We start from the raw sequence: 20,386 nt of genomic DNA on the forward strand, positions 1-20,386 counted from the left end.
TCAACCTATACATTATAATATTTTTATACGTTATAATATATTAAAGTTCGACATTTTATTATAATATTGCTATTGAAAACTATGTTTAAATTTGTAATGTTTGTATTAGAGAATATATCATCTCCTCTATACTTTATACAGAAATATTATAAAATATCAAGAATTATAATTTTTTTATGGAATGAATTATTATTAGGATTTATACTATGATTTATGGTTTTCTACGACAATTAATCACGAACTATATGCCGATTATTATTGTATCCAATAATTTATTATTAAGAAATGAATATCAGATATCTATGATAATTTATTTAAATTGTCGTTTTTATCTAAAATTATTTAAACTGATAAATATTAATGTACGAACGGTACATAAGTATTAATGTTGCGATGTTTGTAATGAAATTAGATTAATAGCAAAACTATAATAATAAATCAATGATTGATTCACTATTAATTCCGACTTTATCGATAATACGAATAACTCCGACTTTATCGATAATACAAAATATGTCGGAAATATTTTACAATTATATGATACATTGTAAATATAGTCGTACAAATATAGCATAATTATTACATATAAAATCCTTAATATTTATTATATTTTACAATATTAAGTACTTTAAAATTTGATAGGCATTTATAATGTTTGAAAAGTGAGATGTATGTCAAGTTCCTCGGTAGTATAGTGGTTAGTATCCCCGCCTGTCACGCGGGAGACCGGGGTTCGATTCCCCGCCGGGGAGATTTTTTTTTTTCAATACATTCTTCCGTGTCATAATTATGTATTAAATATTTGGCTTTTTTATAATCTTAATTTTATCATATTCTTATAAAATTCTCCTTTAACAAAATTTTTTTCAACCGAAGCATTCCCATTACACACATACACACATTCTTAAAATCATTAGGCACATACATACACAAACATATAATTTTATATAGATTAAATTATTTTCTCCATCAATTTTTATAATTAATTTTTCTTCAATAAGATTTTACTGTATCACGTATTTTTTTTAAATATATTTCCTTTTAAATATGGTTTATCACATATAAACGACTTAAATTTTTTTTATTATTTTTTTGAATGAAAAATATTTCGATATATTTCAATCTTTTTTATTAAAAAAATTATCCTATCATTATATTTTATTGAGAGTTTAGCATTTTAAGAAATGGTATGAGTTAGTATTAGTATCATGGCATAAATTAGTTACTGTTATTATCCTGTGAATGTGTTAGAATTTCTATAAATTATATAAAGATTTATATATAATTTAAATACATGAAATATATACATAAGAGATAATTTATTTTTGCAAAAACATATTATAATCATATTAAACATATTAAACATATAACATATTAAACATATTAATTTTGCAATTTATGTATTTATAAGAAATGTAAAACAATATAATAGACAAATTAAATAAATATATCAAAGTAAAATATCAATAATAATTAATAATAGATAAGAAAATGACATAAATGATATAAAACTTATTTTTCTTAATGTACTGTAAATAAAATAGTTATTGTAGTATTGTAGTATATATATATATATATATATATATATATATATATATATATATATATATACAATACTACAATAACTACAAATATACAAATGTATATAAATAGCGCAAAAAACATACTCTTATATAACCTACATTTGCATTAGACACACATTTATATAATTATAATCACACAAAGATTGATTCTTTTATATATACATATACTGATATTTTGCTTATTAAAACAAAATATTAGTATGACATCATAATAATAATAATATAAATATATAATAATATATTGGTGATATTTTATAATATTAAATATATAATATATGTATAACACATCAATTATATTGATAATTATTCTATATTGTAGTATTTGCTTTATAATATACATTATAACTATAAACTAATTTAAATATAAATAATCATTTTCAATTAAAAGCAATTTTTTATATGCAAATTTAAAAAGTGGGAATATATATAATACCTCTTTCTATCTATTCTAGAAATATATTTCTCTATTCTTCTCGAGAGCGGATATTTATTGTTTATATATATAAAAGCAGAAGCACGGCACAGTTACAAAATGTGATAAATATATTGACTAAAGTTATCAATAAAGTCTGATTAAAGATTTAGATTCGTTATTGTGCTGCTAATTGTAAGAGATGAGCACGAAGATCGAGTGGAAAGTCAATGCGCAATATTATATTATAAGTGAAATTCATAATAATTAGTTCACGATGTTCATTCTTTATCGATGTAAATTTTTTAAATGTAAATTTTTTAATACCGTATTACTATCGGAACTTTTAATTCGTCCAGACAGTGGATTTTGCAATTAATTTGACGCAATATAAAATAAAATTAATACACATTTCATTTATGATCAGTTTCCCTTTTTATGGCTATAGCAAGACAGGAAGCAAGAATGATACCGGCAATCTAAAAAAGAAAATATATTTTTATATTTAGAGATATATTTATAAAATATTATTAATTTTGAATACGTTTTTTACTTTAATTATAAATATCAACATATAATTCTTTAATTGAATAATGTTTTTTAAAAGCACACATTATTTTCACTTTTCCTCTCTCTACCAGATCCAGATATTTATTTATTTTCCTTTATTGCGCTCTTAATTAAAACTTGAATTTAATTTCAATAAGAGCGAGGCAAATTCTGACACGGAATCGACTTGACATATTTAATTAAAATGCCTTGTAAAATAAGCAAAACGAATAATTTACTTGCCTCCACAAAAGCTATCCCAATACCCACGCCGATCAAAACTGTAGCGCCCTTGTGGACTCGCATTTCCAGCTTGCTGAAGCAACCCTCCTGATACACTGCTGGATTGTTAAGTTGACAATTAATTAACTGCGTATCTGGCATGCAACAAGAGGACGGAAAGTTTGACGTGAATCCATTAGCCGGGGCCCAATCATTGGGACCATCTACGCCACAACATTGCAACTATCATATGAAAAGACAAGATTAACGAATTAATGGGATTTAATCAATTAAACAATTATTAAAAATCAATTTAATTTAATTAGAAATCAATCATCTTTTTTATGTTGCATATACATTGCTTATTTTAGTTTTTCAAAATAAAGAAAAGATATTTAAGATATAGAAATATCAAAAAGTAGTTCAAAGTATGAATTATTATTAATGTAGCAGAGCTATGAAAGAGAACACATTATAGTGAATTCGCAATAATGAAATGACTTTAATTGCTCGCTGGTTATTTGCACGCGATGATCGTTTCATGTAACCTATCATCATTATGGGAGTTACCATTGTTTTCTCCATGACATGAAAGTATATTGATTTTATCATCTCGCCTTTGTATTGACAAATCCATTAGTGTACTGCGTTCCAGATTCAGTATACTGACCTTTTGCTGCACGTTATCCCAGGCCATTTTATCAGCTTCCGTATAATTCTTCATCGATTCCTTCAAAGTGTCTTTCATCACCATGCTGAAATCGTTCTTAAACACCGCCGCTGCTATGCCCACCGCGAGCTCGATCACGAAAATTATTAACAGCGCGGCCGCAAACTAAAAATTATGTTTGACATTCATTTCATTTATCTAATTTTTTCACCACGTTAAAATGATTATTTATTTAAAATTATTTATTTGGTTTTTCGCAAAAAGAAATCTATCTTTTAAAGGTATACAAAATATAGATAAAGATAGATCAAACACATATGTAAATTTTTCGATCTTGAAGTCGAATAAAAAATAATTAAAGAATTTATAATTAGAATTAATATTATACATAAAATTCTCTGGACACTACAAACATAAACAGTTTTTCGAATAATCGATATTTTTTATGAAATAAATTTTTATATTATTTATTTTTTGTTTCAATTATTTTTAATTATTTCATAGATAAAACTGTATCGCTTTAAACTGTTTTTATTTTACGCGGGATTGATTTTTTAACTTACGGCGATTAACAAATGATAATGCTCCTTGATCGCTCCATAACAGCCTAGAAAAGCTATAATAAAAACGATAGCTCCCGCAACTATGAGTACTACAGGTGGTGCTATTATTCTGCCTTCTACAAAGTGACTGAATTCACCAACATCCGCTAATACGCACGCACCAGCCGCGATGATACCTATACCGGATATCTGGAAAAATCATCGAAATTCTTCAAAGAATTCAAAAAATGAGAAATATGCATATGTATTTTTACATATAAAAGTATCTCTTATTTGAATTTTCTAAAAATGATTTTTATTAATATTTAATAGACTAAGAAATGAATGGAATTATATTTTTAATATATTAATTGAAGTACAATCCTCGAAAAGATTATTATGCGAAATATGTATCACAAATCACTGAATTCTTTTACGCGCAAGGAATCTGAAAACATCTTACACATTTCTTTAAAAAAAATCAATAAAAATTCGGTAAATTCTCAGAACTACAAAAAAATTACCACAAAGACATAAAAAAGATGCTTTTGAATTATTTAAAAAAAAAAGATTTTTGCTATCCAGATTATTCTCAGCAAGATCGCTCTTGCCGTCTCGTTTTACTTACCGCGAATACTAGATTGAAGATGAAGAGGATGTACTTGATGACATTCATCCCACAAGACTCCATGGTAGCAATTTGTCTCACAAATTGATTTTATTATCTCGATTTTATTATTTTAATTTGGAATCGACCTCACGACACTTCGCGGGATTCAAAAAGCCATACGCATAATCGACCGACTTGTGTTCTGTGCGATGGCCGTACAGTCAATGGAAGCGATTTAGGTGGTACTTACCCCTTAGTCTGAGTCTAGGCGACGAAGGGCTTCGATCGAAATCCTCGCCCTCGCCAATACAATAGACATGCAGACACGACCTCATTGGTCGTTCAGGGCGATGTACGAGATCCTTTCGTGGCTGTTCCGTTTCCAGCCTATCATTGATCGGCGATCCTCGATAGAAAGTACTAGGTGGTCGTCGATGGTAACCATGGTCACCTTGCCCACCGCTACCCCGGGTCAACCCAGCTCTTCAGGAAAAGCGAATAAAAAAAAAAGGATGCTTGCTATTTGTTAGCGTATATAAAAGCACACTGTTCGTCGTGCGAATCATTCTCGGCTTTGGGTTCGGTGTCCTCTTCGACTCGTACCTGGCCCGAGCCATCGATCCAAAGACCGTCAACAGACAACGCGCGAAACCGTGAAAAGCCTTCGTCGATTACGTTTCGCGTATCGATGAAACGTTAAACATTGATCTCCTTTCTTGATCCTTCGTATTCGAATATTTAAACTATTTAAATATATGACTTTTTCAATAAGTTTCTTTAGATATTGCTTTAATACGGATTTGCTTTTTGAGGTGTTTAGATTAATAACGATTACGTATTTTCATGGATAAAGCGATAAAAATATTGATCAATTCGCGTGCGAGAAAATAGTTTAATCAATATCTTGTTATATATGTATTATTCAAAAGTAATATATTAAAACAGAGATAAAAACATTTTAAAAATAGAATTACGTCATGTTATTTTTTGTACATTTTATTTATTTTATTTATTACATTATACATAGAATTTATTAATTCGTGAATAAGTTTATATTCTTTTACATTTATTTATGACTGTTTTAATATTTGTCCTATTTAATAATACAATTTTTTTGGCAATATCATACGTGATGTATGAGCGACGTTGTAACCATACTATTTTACCAATTTGTAAAATGGCAGAATCCTGTTTCAGTGGACACTTTAATTAACTCTAAACGCATTCGCGCTGCATTGCGGCGAAACGACAGCCCGATGCAAACGCAAACTACCACAATTTTATCGAAGATCAGACAAACTGTGAGCACATCGCGTTAAACGATCATCCCTCTCGGCGGTTCAATAATGTCACATTATTTACATGCTCGCTTGTACACACAAAGTGGGTCACAAGCGACTTTCACGTTTTCGTTTTCATGATTCGACGTTCGCGATAGGCGTCTATATAATACATACGTAGTAGCTTTCTTTCGAGGAACTTCTAGAAAAGTCTTGGTGGCTCGTTTCACATGCAGATGAGATTCGCAGGTAAATCCGCACCTTCGTGCCACGCTATGAATATGGGTTAATAGGAGCGCGATAAATATAGCTGACGAGCTCATTCTTCAGGTAGCTGTACCTACACGTAATAGTACATAATGGCTTGGTTTACATCGTACGTCTTTTGATACGCGAATCAAAAGTAATGCGCACCAAATGTTTAATTCGACTGCGTTTACATCAAATGTATAAATACATGCGCGCGCTTTGGAATCCAGCTAAAGTATGCAATAAAGTACGAAGAGTCGACAAGTGATACACAGTAGTGTTATATATCCTTCTTTATATTATCCTTGTTATATTAATCCTTCGTTCTTTGATGCACAAGTGTTTACAGCGCCACACATATACTTGATACGCGTATTATTTTGATACGATACGCCTTCTCGATGCGTATCGTACCAACTCAAACGGCATTGTTTACACCATACATTTAGTACGAACATAATATTTTATACGCGTATCAAACGGTGTAAACCAGGCCAATGATAATATGCCACGACTTAAAGTTCACCGCCACAAACATTTTTTTCCAATCTGCCCTTTGTATAATTTGTATATATTTGTTGATATTAATAAGGGTATTAGCTATATTAATTCGCTAATAAAGATTTTTATAATTTAATTTCTTAATTAATTTTTTTAAAAGTTCGTATGTCTTAGACAGAAGCGCTGATAACAGAGAACAAGAGCGTTTACATCAATTAAGAATTTTATTTTAGCACAAATTACTTTCTTATTACAAATAATATTAATAATAAAGAGACTTAGCTAAAAGAAAAGTACACAGAAGAAAATGTGCAACTTGAACAATAAACATGTATGCGTTCAAAATATTGAAGAACGATAATATATTTTGTGTCTCTAAGACTTTTTTTTGCAAAAAGTGCACTAAATGTGACTATGAATAAATAGATCGTAATATCATATTATATTATGTTTAAGTATGCAAGTAATGCTGCTAACGAAACTATATCGCTGACTATCCTATGATAAATGACACTTACATATTGCTCAATTATACACATCTTACATAATTAATTAAGTAGACACACAATATTGTGAATTACAATATATATATTTTATATGTATAGTTACGTATCAAGTAAAAATCATTTTTCTAGCTCAGATTAAAGTCGCACACACGCACAAATTAAGTGCTTCTGGGTAATATTAAAATTGCATAATATTGTGAATGATACGAATATAAAAAATTTCACTATTTCAGATATTGATGTATTAACTTGAGCAAGTAATTTGGTATTCGCAGGTACATAATAAATGCAATTACTGCGTCGCATCTTTCGTCAATGAAATTTTATCAATGAAATTTATAATGTAATCAGCTAGTGCTTTTAAGTTACGTTTACATCAAGACAACAATCGCTAACATCACGCTATTTCGTAACATTTCAATTTGTTAAAAATTCTTGTTATTCTTCATTGCTGATATGCTGTGTTGAACAATCGATGGTCATAAAGCTCTCGCGCTGTTTCCTGCTTTAAATTGCGCGCGGACACAATCGTAGCTAATTTATTTATCTTCGTACAAGATGCGAAATTATACTTCGAACTCCCGCGGGGTCGTTAGAACTTGAAATGTTGATAAGCGACGACGAGGAAGAATATCACGAAAATCGATACATTCGGCGTGGTAAGCGAGCCGGAATTCCAACTTTCTGTCGGCGATCTGAAAACAGCAATATTGAAGGGATCGATAATTACATTCTTAACTGAATTGCGCTTGTAAACATCAGGAGAACATTTTGCGCCACAAATTATATTGTATAACTTCCCGCGAATCTAATTACGTAAAAATGTATTAATGCATAGAGTGGTACGTAAGATTTCTATCTACATTAAACTGCATTCTAATGCATTCTATATTTTCACATAAATATGAATTGCAAACAAATGTGATTGTGAATTTATTATAAATGGACAAATGTTCTTGAAAGCAATAATGTGTATGATACTCGAATACATGATTAATAATGCGTAAGAAGCTAAATATATGAAATGCAGAACAAATATTATTAATGCAAATGAGACATTGTGCTTTTCTTACAACATAAACAATACAAGGAAGTACAAGGAAAATTATTTTATTATAAAATATATTTTTCCACTTATTATATTTCTTGAAAGATATATTCTTTTTTAGTATAGTCCTTAATATATTAACAACTTTTGCAATTAATATAATGATATAACTTTTTGACTTTAGTTTTGAATAATTTCTAGAGAAATAATAACAGAGATATATAAACCTTTTAAACTTTATTTGTATATTATCTTGTAGAGGAAGCTCATAAATTATCAAAGTATTATCACTACACTGCTTTATTAACGTGAAAATATAATCCAGCTAAAAAAAAGATTAACGAACTGCTCTCTTAATTCATGTATGTATAATATTCATATCGTTTAGATATAAACGTACGTGACCATGAAATAATTTATAGAAATAGTATTTTCACATTAGAACGCATATTTTTTTTATTGTTGCAATCTATACTTCTTTACGGCATCATTACCACAGAAAAGTTATCAGATAGATACGGGAAAGATACAAATGTGAAAGGAAGGATACTTATTTGGGAAAATAAACAGTAAGGCAAAATACACACTTGTGTGTTAAAATACTAGGTTCACATATAAAAGACGAACAGATGTAGAATAACACAGTTACGGGAGACAAGGGAGACAATTATATTAGATTTCTATCATGTAAAATATCGCTGTATGCTCCTATATCAACTCCTATTTTACGTCTGCAATTCAATTTATTAGACACAAACGTCAAATCTTTTTCTTATAAAACATATAGGACATACACAAGACATAGTATTTTATTGAAGAAGCGTCTTATATATAAGCGAACAACGTTACAACACAACATCGACTTAACCCTAATATATCGGGACGTATTTCTAATTAGATCTACCGAGTTGATGGATATTGATCCTTTTCTCTTGTCCCGTCGATCGCTGACATTTTTCTTCAAAGTATTTTAGATTTTTCTGTAATGTGCAGAATACAATGAGGCGTGGCAATCCAATTTTATTTTCAAGATGCGTACAAAAATGCGAGGAATTTAATAAAATAATATTAATGTCATAAAATTTGATAATATTAAATATTATTCATTGTATTATAACATTAATATTGTACATGAAGTAAAATAGATTAATAAACGATACTAAATAAACAATATTGAAAAAGCATTTACTACATTAACCAAAAATATTTGAGTGCTATTGATAATTTTTTATCTATTTATTATTATACTTACAAATTTGCAATGAATATTCAGCAACAAATAAAAGAACGACAAATAAGCGTTAAGCGTAATAAAAATAAAAGAATTCAATTTATTATTTCACTAAAAATATGAAAATTGTTTATAATTATTAATTATAAATGACACAGATGCTATAAAAGAAAGCAAATTATATTTTAAAAATATAAATACGAAGAAGTGCCTGAAAAAGAATAGAGAGTATGAGAGAAAAGAATGAAGGGATAACCTACTGGACACCGATGACACCACAGGCCCAACGGTTCCCGGAATTTCCGGTTGTCAAAGAGAGACTGTGGTTACCCTTGCCAAGATCATCTTCGTCGGAATGAACGACTATGGATCGTCCCAGGATATTGTTCGGTCCGCTTAGCGAAATGATGTTGTCAGTGATATTTACTGCGGCTTCTCCCTGAGAATTAGCTTGGACATTTCCTAAATCGCCGACATGTCTGACAGTATCTTCCGGTGCACCGTGAGTTACCTAATAAATTAATAATGTAAACAGATCTCAAAATATAGTCTATGAGATTACTGAAGCAAAGAAGCGATAGAAAAACATATCATTGAATCATTGAATTTTTAATATTAGATATGAAAATAATCGTGACAAAAATTAAAATTTTATATCGTAAAAAAATTTTTACGCAGATGTGATAATGGGATTAATTATAGTATGGCAAAAGATTAAAAAGCAGATTGATCGAGGGCTCACATTCTCGGGATTGAAGTGGGCTCCAGCGGATGTGCAACCGTCGCTCAAATCTCCCTTCTCGTGTACGTGAAAACCATGAAGCCCTTCTGTAAGTCCATGGATTGTACCGGTGATGGTGACGGGTCCATTCGGGACGGACTGAAGGATTTTCAAGATACCCGTGACATTCTTCACCTTAACGTCGTGCGGTGTTAGGCTTACGACCGCCACCATCTCCTAATCGAGCCGATTCGATGCGATCAATACGATTATCAACGGCAATGCCTAACGTGTTTTTCGAAGAACAGCAAAAAGCTTCATCTAAATCGCGAGCGAAGTTTCTCTCAATGGAAAGTTAATTGGATGTCAACTTCTCTCACAGATTCTTAATTTCCGACATTAAATCTTTTGAGGCTTAAGAATCAAAGACAAAAAAGCGCTATTGAAGCGTAAAAAAACAAAGTTAAGTACTTTCTTGTTTGTGTTCTAAAAAATTGATTAATTACATTCTGACATTTGTATATTATCGTGCATGAAACTTTTGATATTGCTCAAAAACACTTCATATTCTTCTGTTTATTGTATTATAAATGCATTACTATTCACAGATATCATTAGATGACTATTCCAATTTATGGAATATTATGTATACGAGCCATAATTATCACAATAATAATTTGTCATACACTATATTGTATTTGAAAATCCGATTGATGATTTATTCAATATTACGGAAATGGATTAGTGCATAATATTCGGATTATTATACGTACCTCGGCTGTAACAACAGTTACAGCTGCCAATAGTAATAATGCGACCATTCGACTCATCGTGTGAACTGTAAATAGAATGACAGAAAACTAACCACATGTCTAAAACTATTATATCTATAATAATTTTTTCTTTCAAGGTAATTATAAAGTAATAATCACGATTACTCTAAGTCGCTACAATCATTTATCGCTTTCAAATAAATGATTTTTTTCTTCGATTTTATCACAGTGTATAAAAATATACACTGTGTGAAAAGTATTTTTATAATGTTTCATTGCAATTTTTCACGACATGTATAATTCTTATGATAAGCGTAACTTTGATAACAAATAGAATATTTTGTCATATAATTTCAGATTTGTGAGAGAAAAGCGGCAAGTTTGAATAATCTTTTGATCGAAAATTACAGTCGGATGGCCAAGTAATTGATTCTAAATTAAGTCTACCGGAAGATTTCACGTTTGTCTATTAAAAAACGATTAGTAATTTCTGATTGGTAGATCTGGATCTGAATCCATTTGCGTGTGCCTCACGTGCACAAGTGTAATTTAATAGGTATGCATCTAGATCAGACGAACCTATTAACGTTCAACCAATGGCTTTGTGTTAGATGTTGCTCGTGGAGTGATAGACTCGCACGGAAAAGACTAATCGATATATTCTTGCGGCGCAGTTTTTGAAGCGCGATTCACAAATAGCCGTTTTATATAATTTGTACAAAAGAAAATACGTAGAAAAAAAAGCTAGGTCAACGAAAAGGGTAAAGCCTTCACGTCACTTTACACACACATTATTGAGTGACATTATAATTAATATTATATCAGTCAATCATATATCGTGTCGTTTATTTTCCCTCATTACGCGCCTATTGGATGTATGAAATATACTATCTCTTATTGTCGTTCCTGAATTGTCAGATAACCTTCGAGATATGTAATAAGTTGCGTTGTAGCGGCGCGCATGAGATTTTTATCAATTAGGATTACATAATTTCATAAAAAATAATAACATAAATTATATCATGTCGAGTTAAAAATAAAGTTGTTTGATACTTTAAATCTGCATTTTTAATTTTTATAAGTTTCACGGAAGATTGATAAAATTATATTAAATTTGATATTGATAACTTTATGTGTGAAATAAAAAATTAAACTTATATAATCGAATATTTGGAAAAATTGTTATATAGAATTACATTGCAGAATCTCTTTTAGAATTAATTTTTATTTTTGATTTTCTTCGGTAAAGTTTATCAATTATTTAAATTTATAAGTAATGTAAATTTAACAAAATTACTACTACATAATTATTATCATATTGTTTGATAGAATTTATATATTATTTCTTGACGTATACACACATATATTATTATTATTATTATTACAGTTTGTCGGCGCTTTAGAAATACATGCGAACGATTGTTGAGAAATTTACGGTCTAGAAAAAAACAGCAACGGGCTTGGGAGTCATTTTAAGAATAAATCATTGCGGAATTTTTCTACAGCGGACCAGATATTGTAAAAGGTGAGTGAGAAACATCGACTAGAACTCGACAAGCACACGAACAAACTCACGAGCGAAATAGTTTTCGCGAAATATCGATCCATGCTAAAGGTGTTCATCCACAACACCTGCGCGATTTCATCGATCAGCTTTATTCATGCGTTTTAACGTATAAGCGCGGCGCGAATTAATGTCGCGTTTTGCGGACACCTAACAAGCACATAGTACAACATATTTTCATTTCCACCACAGAAATGACTCTACATATTACATATATATATATACACATACTCGACACATTTATTGACTCTACTACTTTACGTTACCTCTAGATTACTCAGGAGAATGTCTTATTATACGTTTCCATATTTCTTAGCACTCAGCTGTGACTTGAAAAAAATTTACTAAGTATTTAAATGACGTTGAAATAGACTTACAGATACTATATTTAAGTAAAAGTTAAATGTTTATATTAGAAATAGAAGAATATATATAATGTAATGTAATTTTACAAGAAATAATATGAATGTCCAATCGTATTCGTAATTAATTGCATGATTTACGATAATTAAAAGTATTACCGTGGAAAATCCATGAAACTTCAATTTGGGAGCCGTTATTTCCAACGTTAAGCCCCGATAAACTGCGCAATTGACCACGTAATTACTGAATTTAACATTAGCATATACGCCATGTATATAGGTATATATCGACATTATGGATTAATGTATCATGCTTATGGACTATTTCTGTCTAATGTACGAGCCGGCTTTCCAATGTAGTTTTCCATTGCAATTCCGACAACAATGTATCATATTTAGTAGCTAGATTTTCTACAACAAGATAAAATCGTAATTCCCGGAAAAATCTTCTATATATTGATACTGCGATTATTTATTCATTTTCTATACTTTATTTTTGTATGTATATATATATATATATATATATACTAGGCCTTTTATGCAATAAAAATTCCGATTCGGATTATCGATTTTAGATATAATAACTAGATCGAATTTTTTTCTGTCTTAAAAATTAAATATATGTCTATGCTAATTTTCAAACTTTCGAATTTTTGGATTTGTTTGAAGAAAATGAATACCGAGCCATCCTAAATAATTTGGTCGACAATACATGCAGTTTTAAAACTTTAAAGATTTCACGATAAGAGATAAACTATTTTTTAAAATAAGAGAAGAAAAGATGAAGATAAAAGCGATCTGCCGCGATAAAAGAAGGAAGAAAAATATCTTACGTGACGATTAGCCACGATCAGATAAATTATATTGCATAACGAAATGTTTGTCGTGGCAGTCGTAGTACGGGATTTCGACGCGATAAGATAGATTGGTGACCGATTGGCGAGAGGAGCATGCACACGAAAAGTGAAAGGGGACCTACCGGGCGCGGGCACGATTTTACCGAACACTGAATGACCGAATGACTGACTGACTGACTGACTGACTGACTGACTGCAGTTGCTGGACTGTGTTCCTCTTATATCGGCACGGATCCCAATGTTGATCTCCCACCCACAACTCATAGACAAATCAACCGCGAAGTATCTCGTAAATGATCATGCTCCAACGCCACCGGCGACCGGATGATCATCGAAGATGACGGAAGATTCCGGACCTTTCGACCAACCCCGCACGTCGTCTCTTTTCGTACAGTCAGAAATATGAACGACTCACATATAATAATTTAAAATATGCTACAATATGATAATAGCTTTTAAGAAAGTGTAACGCGATATGACATTTTCGTCAGCTATAGATTATTGTTATTTAAAAATAGGTTGTCTTCCTAAAATTATTATCTAGTTTTCTAATGTTATAAATTAATTAAAATAATGACAACTCACTGTCGACGATTAGCACGTTAATTTTAATTCAATTATCCACAATGATTTAAGCTAAATAGAATATAATATTTTTTTATTATTTTATAATATCCTCTGAAAAAGAAATATTTGATTTTCGTAAAGTACATTAATTTATGGTAATATTGTGTATGTTAATATTGTGTAATGCTATTATGCTAATAAATTATTAAAACTGAAAAATGATGCATATAAAGTGGTTGATAATATCTCTTATTTAGATTAATGTTCGATATAAAGATCGAAACGTATACATAATGAAAATTTTATCGTTGCATAAAATCTTAAAATATTTCTAAAACTGATCATTGCAGCTTTATATTTTATGGTAAAAAAATAGAAATGGAAACTTTATATATTCGTAATACGAAATGATTGCTTTAATTAATGATCGTGCAAAATCGTATGATATAGATTTGAGTGTACTTATTAACTTGAGTGTTAGAAGCTTACTTTTGATTGACGCTGACTGTTACAAGGAAGGCAACAACGCGCCGCACGACATACGTGCCATTTAAATTAATAGGATAATAGTGAAGGATATTAGATATTCACGAACGATTGCTCAACGAATCCGTTGAAGTAATCACCTGCAGTAAGTATGTCACCGACAAACGTATACGAACTTATCGACGTCCTGAACGCGAAATTAGCGTTGTTAGCAATATATTAACGCTCGCCGAGAAACTGCCAACTTTTAATCTTTTCGCGTATTAAGTCGATCGATAAACTCGACAATATATGAATGTTTCATTCATAAGATGAAGAAAATATATCCGCGAATAAACTGACAGCAACGTTATAAAAATGTTTTAGAATTCGAGGCTTAATTTACATATTTCGTTGACTCATTTGCTTCGTTTCACAATTCATGAAACACAAAATTACCATGCACCCATTCCTCCTTTATCGCATAAGTGTAGTGAAATTAAAGTGAATATTAACACGTAAGCGATAGCATAGACTAATATTGGTTATCGCGTAATTATCCGTTGAAAATGAACGTGTGACTCATGAGTTCATTAGCAAAAATTCGCCTCGTGCACACACATCTTACTCCTCAACAAAATCTATTATATCTGATACAACTCTCTTCGGTGTAATATCTTTCCCATTGCAATTAATCGCACGATAGTGCTATTGTCATGTAATCGAGCTGCTTCGGGAATTATTTTTATCGATGTGTGTTATTATTATTTTTCAAGATTTTCTCGTCTCACGTTTTGCGAATTTTTCAATATATCTTATGTCGGAGACATATAAATGAGATTTCTTATTTTATACAATTTTAATAAATATACGAATAAATATATAATGGCACAAACAAATATACATTTTTACATGGAATTTACATCCTTCATTATGAAAAAAATATGAACATATCTTTTTTTTAAGATCTTATTTAATTTAAAATAGCAATTATATATGTTCAAAGACACAATTTTAAATTTTATAAAATAATTAACTACAAAAAACGGAAAAATGCAACAGAAAAATTTTAATTATAAGTTTTTAATGTTTTAATATCTCATCTACATAGTAAAAAAGTCCTATTGTAATTTTTGAAAGCCATTTATCATAGTCAGAATTTTATCACAATCGAATCTTAAATCATATTCCTAGGTAAAAACCGAATTATCGAAAACAGATCGATCGATCAGAGAAAATTGCCGTGCTTCGGTAATCGTCACAAATTTTGCTGTTGTTGCATTAGTGAAAATCCGAGCTATCGTGATGTATTTTCGAGTGAATCGAACGAGATTGATGGACGTTTATGGCGCATCCTGGCGAAGTAGGGATAATTATGCTTCGGATTGAAGTCTCCTTTGTGTGCTTGGATTCTCTTTATAAAGGAAACCGGATATTGCATTTGCAGAGCTCTGATTGGCAGCTCGACTACGCAGTAACGTTTCGCACAATTGGGACTTTGTAATTATTGTTTCCGACTAAATGTATACATAAATAGAAAATTTAATTATCATTGCTTCCTGTAAAATAAAAATCGGGAAATATCGTTCTATCATTTAGATTCGAATATGAAATTGATAACGAGCAATAAGAACGAAAATATTGCTAATTTATACATGCATCGTGGGAACTATCACTGTAAATTTTAACGGAAATATGTAATACTTAAATAAATTTCATGAAATAAATATATAATTATGTGTTTGACGCATCAAAAAATACATTTCAAAATGATTTCATATTTACAAAATTGTTACACTAAGATAGATTTGTTATTAAATTTCGTTATTCAATAATAATTCTTTTTACTTTGTATATTCAAAATATAAATTTCTCTTATTTTCGATATTAAATTAATAATATTAAAATTGCGGCTAATAAGTTAGTTATTGCAATGTGATATTTTTATGATAAAAATATAGATCTGAATTATATACTCGGTAATCTTTGACATAGAGTGAAAATTATATATAGTTCGATTTTATACAGCCTCATCGTTCAAGAGAAGTTTTTGAAAAATCTACTCCGATCTTTGCGCTATTATAAGAAACTTATCTCTAGAACATTATGATTGATGTGATATAATGCCTGGTGAAATTGATCGGAAATTGCGCACGCGCATATTCACGCAATCGTTTAACAATTACAACCAGTTTGATCTCGGAAATAGCGCGGATATAAGGATACGCACTTCGGTTGCGCGCAACGTGATATGTTGCAAAATAAAAAAGTACACTTTGTAAAATGACGTCGACGTCGAATGCTAATGTGGCTGTCGCTCACAGGTACAGACAAGCCGTAAATCAAAAAATAAGAAAAAAAAAAGGAAAGCAAATCACGCTCGACACGAAGATTATGATACCATTTTTATTTCACGAGAAGAATTTTTTGCCGAAGTATTGCGACGCCTTATTTGATTTCATGAGCCCCTCCCTAAAACGTTATTCCGAACAGCTACGTTTTAACTTCCAACGTGTTTGAAATCGTGAAAATATGAGCGAAAATACGTAGAAAATATTTTTAGAGAAAAGATTGCGACGTAATTTTTATATTCGTAGAATGAATATATTTTCCCGGACAATTCCATAGATGTTATTTAAATTATCGAATACTTTCCCGAATTATTGAAAGCATGTATGAAAATGCAAATAAAAGACATGTCATGTATTGCATTTATATTAACTCGATAATATATTCAATTATGAAGCTGTGAGTCATCGCATAACATTTCTCAAAGAAAAGAACTGTTCAACATGTTTCGAAAAATAAATTGGGCGTACGTAATGTTTCATTAAAATACACAAAATATCTTTTATCGTTTTGAACGCGATCGCGTTACACTATAATGTGCAATGTCCAATGCCGCTTAACAATGAGCGTTACACATGATAAATAAGTCACCAAGAAAATCGCTGTGACGTTGCACATGCGCTTGATTCTCTGACGCGAAACTTACCTCTTGTAAATCCAATATTCGCAGAAAATTGAATAAGAAATATACTGAGAAATGTCACAGTTAATAAACATGCTATAAAGAGATTTTATGCGGCATTTTTTGAAAGACATTGAAGTATTATTTAAATTCAATATATTAAGTTGACAAAATTAATTAATCTGACAAAATTAATTAATCAGCATTAAATAAAATTGAACAAATTTACTGTTGAAAAATAAACAATTAGAAAAAATATAATAATATAAAAAGGTAAAAATATTAAAATGAAAATTCATTTTTTTTAATTTTTTTATTCTTTCGTTTTTTTTTATTCTAGTTATGACTATACTAATTCTGCTCAATGTTTTGTCTTATTTATTTTATCTTATGTCGTAAGATAAAGTAATCATTATGAAGAAAATTAAAGGCAAACAATTAATTGTTTAAACGGTACTTATATAACCGTTTCAATATTACAAATTAAAATTCACGTGAAAAATATGAAAATATGCAACCAAAATATTTCATTGCAACAAATCGATTTCACGATCGATTCATAAATGCGAATGTAAAAAAAGTAATTACATAATTAACAGTACATTGTTAATGTTCGTTCCTAGTTTTAACATACTGATATTTTAATATTTGCAAAAAAGGAATAAATAAATATTCGTAAAAATGTTTCGGTATTTCTCGTATATTTCAAAAGTAACCTATCTCGTTCGATCGCTGTAGAAATATAAAATATAAAAAGTACCAAAAGCGTTATGGAATAAAGCGTTTCTTTGATTAATTTAATTATACAGATCATTTCACAGAAAGAATATGAATCTTTCTGCGAATGAACAGATGTTAATCCATTCATTTTATAAAATATATTTTTCATATTCAAATATTGGACAGTTTTTAAATACAGAAAATATTTAAAAATTAAAAGAACTCATTAATCAATATAATTCATCGTAATAATATAATTCATTACTATTTTTTCTCCATGATATACTTATTAGAATCAATCAATCATCCCTCTCTTTTCAAAGCATTTTCTAAATCATATATATATATATATATATATATATATATATATATATATATATATATACATATACTATATACATAATATAAATTTTTTGGCGAATTTAGAAGAAGTATTTTTTTTCTTACCTTGCGAAGATTCTGCTGTATTTTTCACGTGACTTGTTTACACGGACAACTGCGAGCGTGACTATTTTTCCTCAATATTGCTTCACTCTGCGGCACACGTTATGGATGCACACTCACGTGAATCGCGCGATTTAAACTGTCGAACATTGACTGCGTCTTACAACGAAGAAGCTTGAAGAATTGAATTCGAAAGAAAGAAAGAGAGAAATGAAAGAGAAAAACCGCTACTTTACTGCAATCTTTATCGCGATTACGCGACTTTAATGTTGATTCTCTCTTTTCAGAGAGAACACTGGTCTCGCGTATACCTGGTCGGTCATCGACCCCGATCCCCTCTTAGGATTCTGGTGTGGACCCACGATCTTCTTCCCGGCAACGATACCACTCACGAAAAATGTTTCGCGATATCTTTCAATCGCAATTCGACGACTGCCTGGAAAAACGACGACGCAGTAAGTAAATGTACGTTATCTTTTTGACGACACGTAATCACAAACGATATGGAAATATCCCGCCTTCCCATGTAGTGATAGTATTCAAGGTTCTTATATTTATTTCATGCGCGGCAAGAATGAAAAAAAGTGTGAATTTTTACAAGAGACCAAATGCAAAAGTTATATAACACATTATCTTTGAGATAAATATATAATTAAATATATTGATTCTTTCCAGTTTGAAATATTTTGAGAAAAAAATTTCTCTTCTCTTGAATCAAGAGATTAACGTTTGGAATTTTTAATGATCTTGACATAAAAAAATTGTTGCAGATTCTCTGCTGAACGAATAAGTAATAATGCATATTATTACGCGCGACGGATGTAGATAAATCTTTTTATATTAAATACATCAGTGATTAACGAGTTAAAAACAGCACAAACAGGGAAAAACATAACAAACGTACGCGTCGACGGTAGCACTGGTTAGAAGAAACTGAAACCTATGGAAAGCACCTATGACACTTGTCTTCCTTGGACGATTACGGGCCTTGGACGATTACGGACCGCTTGTATTACACATACCTACGCGTATACCGTGTGTCTCTTAACTCCCCTCTTCTTAGATGTTATGACATCAAGGTTTTACAAGCCTTGCGCATCAGTTTATACCCAAGCTATATTCCAATCGCTCTATAATGCATCATCTAGATTCCGCTTAGAAACTAGAATAAAAAAAAAATAATTTCGTCATAAAAAAACTTCATAATGAAAAGATGATGCTTTATTCCGATATAATAATCGATCATTTTCATCAGGAAAGGAATTCCGGAAGTTTTTAGATTCTGTATATTTCCCTATGATTTTAATTAGATAATTTTTTAAATAATTTTCTTATTAAATGCTAATATTAAAAAATTAAAATTTTTGGAATATTTATAGCCATAGAAGAATTATGAATAAAAAATTAGAAGTTTTTTTCAGCAGATATGGATTCAACGCTCTAAAAGAATTACATCGAACTGACAGTTCGAGTGATTTAAACGACGGCAATAATGAAACGACATCAATGACGAACGCGATGATTGACAAGGTTCTCTTG

The 20,386-nt window shown here is 30.2% G+C and overlaps 2 protein-coding genes and 1 non-coding gene across 7 annotated transcripts; 1 reads left to right on the top strand and 2 right to left on the bottom strand.

The window, feature by feature from the left end:
• Nucleotides 1-680: 680 nt before the first annotated feature.
• Nucleotides 681-752, top strand: Trnad-guc (transfer RNA aspartic acid (anticodon GUC)). Its single transcript has one exon. It is a non-coding gene; the product is annotated as a tRNA-Asp (tRNA).
• A 1,006-nt stretch (nucleotides 753-1,758) lies between these two features.
• On the bottom strand, nucleotides 1,759-4,969 carry LOC145972944 (CD63 antigen-like). Its single transcript, XM_083101993.1, has 5 exons — nucleotides 4,607-4,969; nucleotides 4,000-4,188; nucleotides 3,437-3,601; nucleotides 2,788-3,009; nucleotides 1,759-2,474 (listed from the first exon to the last, which is right to left on the bottom strand). The coding sequence occupies exons 1-5, from the start codon at nucleotides 4,667-4,669 to the stop codon at nucleotides 2,409-2,411; spliced, it is 705 nt and encodes a 234-aa protein (XP_082958119.1). The 5' UTR covers nucleotides 4,670-4,969; the 3' UTR covers nucleotides 1,759-2,408.
• A 594-nt stretch (nucleotides 4,970-5,563) lies between these two features.
• On the bottom strand, nucleotides 5,564-19,864 carry LOC145973582 (uncharacterized). Of its 5 annotated transcripts, XM_083103093.1 has the most exons (7): nucleotides 19,752-19,864; nucleotides 19,159-19,283; nucleotides 18,851-18,986; nucleotides 10,898-10,962; nucleotides 10,146-10,361; nucleotides 9,664-9,914; nucleotides 5,564-7,819 (listed from the first exon to the last, which is right to left on the bottom strand). In XM_083103093.1, the coding sequence occupies exons 4-7, from the start codon at nucleotides 10,952-10,954 to the stop codon at nucleotides 7,717-7,719; spliced, it is 627 nt and encodes a 208-aa protein (XP_082959219.1). In that variant the 5' UTR covers nucleotides 10,955-10,962; nucleotides 18,851-18,986; nucleotides 19,159-19,283; nucleotides 19,752-19,864; the 3' UTR covers nucleotides 5,564-7,716. The 5 variants fall into 5 exon arrangements, with proteins under 5 accessions (XP_082959219.1, XP_082959218.1, XP_082959215.1 ...); XM_083103092.1 differs by having other exon boundaries at nucleotides 18,851-19,283; XM_083103089.1 differs by lacking the exons at nucleotides 18,851-18,986; nucleotides 19,159-19,283; nucleotides 19,752-19,864 and adding an exon at nucleotides 13,803-13,959.
• Between the last annotated feature and the right edge of the window lie 522 nt (nucleotides 19,865-20,386).

The sequence above is a fragment of the Camponotus vicinus genome, unplaced genomic scaffold, assembly GCF_025532165.1.
Source record: "Camponotus vicinus isolate PSW18456_S1 unplaced genomic scaffold, iyCamVici1.0 SCAF_6, whole genome shotgun sequence".
NCBI lineage: Eukaryota > Metazoa > Arthropoda > Insecta > Hymenoptera > Formicidae > Camponotus > Camponotus vicinus.

Bases quoted from the DNA above. Each gene is read 5' to 3' on its own strand.
- LOC145972944 (XM_083101993.1), bottom strand. From the start codon at position 4,669: ATGGAGTCTTGTGGGATGAATGTCATCAAGTACATCCTCTTCATCTTC. The intron at 3,010-3,436 runs GTCAGTATACTG...TTCATATGATAG, and splicing joins GGGATAACGTGCAGCAAAAG to TTGCAATGTTGTGGCGTAGA. The intron at 2,475-2,787 runs GCAAGTAAATTA...TTTCTTTTTTAG, and splicing joins TTGGGATAGCTTTTGTGGAG to ATTGCCGGTATCATTCTTGC.
- LOC145973582 (XM_083103089.1), bottom strand. From the start codon at position 13,944: ATGAGTTGTGGGTGGGAGATCAACATTGGGATCCGTGCCGATATAAGA. The intron at 9,915-10,145 runs GTGAGCCCTCGA...TTAATTTATTAG, and splicing joins CCCACTTCAATCCCGAGAAT to GTAACTCACGGTGCACCGGA. The intron at 7,820-9,663 runs GTAGGTTATCCC...TGCTGTTTTCAG, and splicing joins TGTGGTGTCATCGGTGTCCA to ATCGCCGACAGAAAGTTGGA.